This window comes from Etheostoma spectabile, chromosome 18 (genome assembly GCF_008692095.1).
Source record: "Etheostoma spectabile isolate EspeVRDwgs_2016 chromosome 18, UIUC_Espe_1.0, whole genome shotgun sequence".
NCBI classification, from domain to species: Eukaryota; Metazoa; Chordata; class Actinopteri; order Perciformes; family Percidae; genus Etheostoma; species Etheostoma spectabile.
The window spans coordinates 4,596,680-4,603,833 of record NC_045750.1 but is presented as its reverse complement, the minus strand read 5'-3'; the positions used below and the strand labels follow the sequence as shown (position 1 = coordinate 4,603,833).

The 7,154-nt window shown below is 38.2% G+C and overlaps 1 protein-coding gene across 1 annotated transcript; it reads right to left on the bottom strand.

The window, feature by feature from the left end:
* Positions 1–899: 899 nt before the first annotated feature.
* On the bottom strand, positions 900–6,411 carry LOC116706813 (uncharacterized). The gene is made up of 9 exons (XM_032543849.1): positions 6,277–6,411; positions 5,793–6,110; positions 5,419–5,676; positions 5,213–5,326; positions 2,630–2,716; positions 2,509–2,531; positions 1,557–2,407; positions 1,108–1,416; positions 900–995 (listed from the first exon to the last, which is right to left on the bottom strand). The coding sequence occupies exons 1-7, from the start codon at positions 6,335–6,337 to the stop codon at positions 2,327–2,329; spliced, it is 942 nt and encodes a 313-aa protein (XP_032399740.1). The 5' UTR covers positions 6,338–6,411; the 3' UTR covers positions 900–995; positions 1,108–1,416; positions 1,557–2,326.
* Between the last annotated feature and the right edge of the window lie 743 nt (positions 6,412–7,154).

Here is a 7,154-nt window from a genome sequence, read left to right as displayed (position 1 = left end):
ACAAATATTGTTGTAAATGTGCAAGAAAGTGACCCTCAAAATTACATACCAGTTTTTTAAACATTATTTAAAGCTAAATGTGACAAAATGTTGTTGTTATTTTCAGCACGAGCTGCTTTACAAACGGCGCCCCATACTAGCCTCTTAACATGTTTGAGATGTCGTTACAAGTGCTTTGCCATGTGAAGTGATTCCGTCCGAGTGAATATGGCTGCATGAAATAAATGCATAAAGGTTGGACTAATTCATACCGACGGCAAGACGAGTGTTTGGGGAACGTCTACGAACTACAACACCAAAAAGAGATACAATAAAAACATCTATTAATTTAATGATTAAAGTAGGTAGTTACTCCAAACTTTAACAAACATGAGACTTACCTCAATTATAATGTATCTTCTGCTTGTACTACAGCACTCACTTTAAAAAAATATATGCATATGTCTATTTTTGAAAAAAATGTGTGAATCGCTTTTTAGTGTTCGTAGACGGTCCCTAAGCACTCGTCTTGCTGTCTCACCACTTTAACAAGCACAATAACAAACGGTACAGTTACCAAACAAACGAGACAATGATTAAATGTTAACAAACACAATAACAAAACTGTTCAGTTAGACAACAACCTTCTGCACAAAACCAATGACAATAATGAAATAGTAAAACTTAAGATCCCAACAAATATTTCGTGTAACTATCCACAAAGTGATTTAAAACACATTCTCACCTGGTATCTCATCTGAGGACTGAGGAGGGCTGAAGCTGAAGTGCAAATATTCAGCACAATCTTTCACTTCACATTTAAATAACTTGTAATGTTCTGACTTCTGAGTAAGGTGAGATGTTGTAAATGTCACAGTGGCTGAACAGTCAAGCTGTGTTGTCTTCAAATCAGTCTTATGTACCCTCATACAGCCACTTCACTGTGTGGTAACACCCATGATATCTCGACACAGAGCAGTTCAAGGTGACCGTATCATCGTTCTTCTCTTCAGTCACTGGTGAAGATGGAGATATAAGAGAAAGACGGAGAAAAGAAAGAGAAAAATTAACTTTGTTTCATTATTTTATTCCAAAAAAAACTGTTTGAAAACATTATGATGTACTCACTGGTAACAACAAACAGAAAAACATCTGAGTCTTCATATTGTTCTCCTGATCTGAACTGTTTGCAGACATAGGCACCAGCATCCTCAAGTGTGACCTTCTTTATGACCAGAGAACAGTTCTCTGTAACCCTCAGTCTGTCTGATTCAGCTTCTTTTTGAATCTGTCTGTGTTCAAACAGCGTTACTCCTGATTTCCAGAAGATCCAGGTGGTACTGTTACACTTCTCCTGATCATCTATCACATTTCCACAAGGCAAAGTGACTTCATCTCCAACTCTGACAGTGTAGGAGGACTGCTGTCCAGCTACTGCTGTTGATAAAAAGAGAGACATTTGATAAACTGAAACGTGTGTCATGTTCATTTATGTGTTATGGTCGTAGCTCGGTTTGGTTTGGTTTCCAAGAATTTACTAAACTACCCGCATAACAACAAAACGTGTATTTTCTTACCTTTATACTGAACCAGCAGCATCAGAAATGAAGATATTATAATCCATCTGATTAGAACCATCGTGCGTCTCTCTCTCTAGGTCTAAAACTCTCAAATGTCAAAGTCTCTGTCGCGCTGCGTCTTAAATAAGAATTTAGCAACTACTGTACTTCCTGGAATAATGATGGAGTCACTTCCTAACAATGACTTCATCTCCTCTGTTAGCTGATGAAGGGATGTGTATCATTAGCTTTTACTCTCTGTGGAAATCCCCTGACTCTCAATCAGTCGAGTTCAGTTACAGATAGATGGTGTCAAGATAGAAAAGCACAGCACATTCTTGAATTCAAACACTTCACATGTTGTATTGTTTAATGGTGTTACCGTATTTAAATTACTGTGTAGAAGTTTTGGGAAACACATCAAAATTCATTGGTATCGTTAATTATACTTCAAAAAAGAGCAATAAGAATAATTCATAACCCTGCATACTTGGAACACACTAATTTGTTATGTTCACGGTCTAAAGCATTAAAATTACTTGACCTAATCGAATTTCAAACAGCAGTAACTATGTTCAAGGCGAGAAACAATTTATTGGCTGGCAATATACAGAAAAGATTTTCTGAAGGGGGGGGGTGGCTACGACTGTCCGAGAGAAACAGTTCGGCACATAAAACACGTTCAATCATCTATCAACATATCGTTTTGTTATCTACTTATGTAAAATATGATGAGATGATGTTTAACAAGAGAGGACTCTGTGGTAAGTTGATGTTGATCAGTGGAGTCAGACGGAAGTAGAAAGATCTGCAACATTTTCATAGATCCCCATATCTTCATCTTCATCATCATCATCATCATCATGCTCCTGTAAAAACGGAGCAAACAAATGTCTGATTCTACACAGATCTTGCTAGTCAAGTCACAGTTTTATTTAATTTAAATTAAATGTTCGCTGGTTAAACTCACATTTTCTTCCGTCTGTTTTGTTCCTTGAAAAGACAAAAGAGTGTCAACTTTAGCTTCCACAATGAAAATCCAGGTTGATCAAACCTTTTTCAAATTAAAAGTCTCATCTGGATTTTCTCACCTTTAACTTTTGCCCATATGTTGACAAACACAACACTTGTTATGAGGGTTGTTAAACCCAGAGGCACGACAATGATCCTCCACCAGCCTGAAACAGGAAGTTAGAAGTGTTAAATGTAGTCAGAAGTGTAGAGATGGGAAGTAATGAAGTACAAATACTTTGTCACTGTACTCAAGAAGATTATTTTGATATTTTTACTTTACCATTTGTTTTGTGGTGACTTTTTACTTTTACTCCTTACATTTTAACACAAATATCGGTACTTTCTACTCCTTACATTTTAAATTGGCTCGTTGCTTTAGTTTTGTATAAGAGGTTGTCATGTCAGAGAGTAGCGCTGACAGACAGAGAAGAAAGTGAGAGAAAAGAAAAAGAGACTAGCTGTCTGGAGGAGAATCAGCTGAGATTGTGTGTGTGCGTCCTTGAGAACTGTAAGTCGTATAACTTATGTTGTCATTTAATTTAAGCCTGTTGTTGTATTGGTATATAGTTTTTGCAAATTTAAAGTTAGTCAGCTAGTGATTTTGTTGTGTGTGTTCTTCACCTGTTAGCTAGGTTGCACGTTGCTTGATCTTAATGAAGCAGCAGTTTTACCAACTTTGTTCGCATGAGTTTTTTTTTACCAAACTTCAGATAATCCGATGGACAAGTGGATGGAAATTTAGCTAGAGAGAAGTTGTCTCCGTCCGTGTTTTAACAGACACACCTGGGGCGAAGTTGGAATCCAGAATCAGCTTTAAATACAGTCCTAATCTAGTCCTCACTAACTAGTTTCAAATCATTTCACTGGAGTTATCGTTATTATTGTTTACGTCATCAATTCATTCAATCTAATTGGACGGGAATATACTGTACGGTACACTTGACGCACCACTAAGCCGACTTAACAGATTTGGCGGTATTCTGCATTCATTCGCAGCAAAATCATTAATGTTAGCACATAGTAATATCGACGGTGGCATGATTGAAAGGGAAGAAAACAGAGATCCCAGAGGTTTGGCAGACAAGCATCAAGACAGTCCCGATCATCCTTGGCCCTATGTGAGAGAGATGTTTGAGATAGTAGACATCAAGAATGACTCCTGGCCAATGTGCTGCATAACTCTAAAAGTATGGGGAACTTCTTAATTAATGTCTGTTTAGTAATTCATATTTTATCCGTTATTTTTTTCCCAGAAGCCATGTATGAGCACACATATACACACACAAACAAGTAGATTCCTTCAAATGTTAAGGTGAAGATTAAATAGATACCAGATAGATAGTAGGCATCAAGAATGATTCCTGGCCAATATGCTGCTTCTTAAATGTCTGTTTAGAAAGTCATATTTAATCCTTTATTTTCTTCCCAGAAGCCATATTTGAGCACACACACATACATGGAGATTCCTTTAAATGTCAAGGGGAAGATTGAAAAAGAGAAACTGGATCTGTGAATTCTCACAGAATCACAACTGAATTCACATCTTGCTGCTCAGTCAGAATCATATTAACCTGGAGTCCCAGTCTCTGTCCCAGTTATCATATATGGGATGTTTCAGGCCTATTGGCAGACATCCATTTACAATGTAGGAAACGGCACATAAAGAGCCTTTTTCCATGTGCGCCACTCATTCGCAAGGCTACTTTTACTTTTAAGTACATTTCCAAGCCTGTACTTTGTTACTTTTGCATGAGTAAAGAAGTTAAATCAGTACTTCTACTTTTACCATAAGAGTATTTTTTAACACAAGTATCTGTACTTCTACTTGAGTACAGGGGGTGAGTACTTTTACCATCTCTGGTGGTTGGTCAGATCTAACATTGACTAAGACGCTCTGGTGGTGTCTGGTCTCACGCACTCTCTCTTTCTCACACAGCTGCTAAAGCAGACGGATGTGTGGTAGCCTGTAAATAATGACCCCTTGCTGGTTTTGATATGCTTTTTGTGTATGTGTGAGTGTGTGTGTGTTCTCTATATTTCTAATATCTGAATGAACAAATTGACTCTTGGTTGCATGTCTTTTCTAAATGTAAATGTAATTCTGTTCTGTTCAGTCATTACTATGGACTGTATTTTATTAATAATTGTGTCGCCTTTAAGGCAATAGGTATTACGTTGTATAGACTTTTATTTTGTAGGAGCTTTTATTTTGAAATGGTTTTGTCCTCAAGGAAGTTCAAGAGGTCAGTTTCCTGTTAGTGGTTAGAGAAAAATGGCAGAATCACCTAACATGCTTTCATCATCCATTGCAATCCGCATGGTAAATGCTGCAGAGGCAATGTCGTAAGTTGATAATGTTATCGCCTTAACTATAATGTAAATGTTAAGATGCATATTTACAGCAAAAAGGCATTTTATGACTGTAATTAAAAACGTTTTATTTACATATATCTTCATAGGACTAAACAGTTGTATCTTGTGTTTTGTTACAGTTTTCACTCTCTTTGTCTGTGACATCATGTAAAGAGCCACAGTAAACAGCTAAAGAAGCTTACTACGACTCAACTCGTCATTTTCAAGAAGAGTTTAGCTAGTTGAATAGCTGCAGTTACTACACTGTAGTGAAGACAACATAATAATATACAGTCTATGGTCAGTACCTTCTGGTTTTCTTCCATCGTTGTTTTCAGATGTTGTGTTGTTTGTTTCTTCTGGTGTCCAACTATTTCCTGTTGTAATTGGTGATTCATTCATAGTAGTTGTTGTATCCTCACCTTAACAAACACAACAAATCTGTTCAGTTTAAAAATAAAATATCCACAAAATAATTTTAAACAGCTCATCATATTCTCAACTAGTTTCTCACCTGAGTACTGAGCAGGGCTGAAGCGGAACAGCTGCACTTCTCCAGTGTTAACCTGACTCACTTCACATTTCAATAACTTGTAATACTTTGACTTTGGATGTAGGTCAGACGTAAATGTCACATAGGCTGAACAGGAAAACGGTGTTGTCTTCAAGTCATTCTCATCCCCCTCATACAGCCACGTCACTGTGTGTTCACACCAATATAACGACACAGAGCAGCTCAAGGTGACCGTATCATTGTTCTTCTCTTCAGTCACTGGGGAAGATGGAGATAATTAGAGAGAAACAAGTTTATCACTGTAATCACATTTATATGTTTCAGTATAATGTGCTATCAAAACAGTTTGAAAACATAATGATTTAAATACTCACTGGTAACAACAAACAGATCAACCACTGAGTCGTCATCTAGTTCTCCTGATCTGAACTGTCTGCAGGTGTAGCGACCAGCATCCTCAAGTGTGACTTTCTTTATAACCAGAGAACATTTCTCTGTAAGCCTCAGTCTGCCTGATTTAGCTTTGGCTTCTTTTTTAATCTGCCCGTGTTTGGACAGCTTTACTGTGTTTCTTCTGTCCCAGAAGAGCCATTCAGTACTGTTACACTCCTGATAATCTGTCACAACTTCACAAGACAAAGTGAGTTCATCTCCAACTCTGACAGTGGAGTAGGAATACTTCCCAGCCGCCGCTGTTGATAAAAATAGAGAAATATGATAAACTGAAACATGCATATGATTGTTATGTTTGTTGTTGGCTTGACGGTCATTTTAGATACGTCTGACGATGTGTCTCATGTTTGTTTTCCAAGAGTTTGCTGAATGCACCACGTTACAACAAAACTTGTATTCTCTTACCTCTGAACTGAACCAGCAGCATCAGAAATGAAGCCATCATAATCCATGTAAACTGAGCCATCGTGCTTCTCTCTCTCGGTCTCAACCTTTCAACTGTCAAAGTCTCTGATGCGCTGCTTCCTAAACATCAATGCAGCATCTAGTTCCTGTGGTCACTTCCTTATACTAACTTTATCTCTGCTGTGTTAGAAATGTTACATGTATTTGTGATATTAGGTCTTTTGGCATCAAAGTTTCACTTTATGAGTTTTTTTTAAACATTAATATGCATTTCCTCAGTCTGCCTATGGTCCCCCAGTGGCTAGAAATGGTGATAGGTGTAAACCGAGCCCTGGGTGTCCTGCTCCACCTTTGAGAAAATGAAAGCTCAGATGGGCCGATCTGGAATCGGTTACCTCCCCGGTCTCTGCTTTGCCCACCCAGAGAATTTGACCCACACATGCGAGAGAGAGAGAGACATCATGGCTTTCAAACGGGCAAAGTGGCCAAGTGGCAAAGTTGGTACACCCCACACCCCCCACAAGGTCCACCTTGCCCACACACATGGCACATACTAAGGAAAGCTCATTGTGGGACTGGCTCTAGTGGCTGTAACTGTGCACCAAGGCTGAATTTTGGGAAAGAGACTTTGGATACAGTATTAGGGGACCGCTAAGGTCTATATAAAAGAGACTTCAGATACAGTATTAGGGGACCACTAAGGTCTATATAAAAGAGACTTCAGATACAGTATTAGGGGACCACTAAGGTCTATATAAAGAGACTTCAGATACAGTATTAGGGGACCACTAAGGTCTATATAAAGAGACTTCAGATACAGTATTAGGGGACCACTAAGGTCTATATAAAAGAGACTTCAGATGCAGTTTTAGGGGACC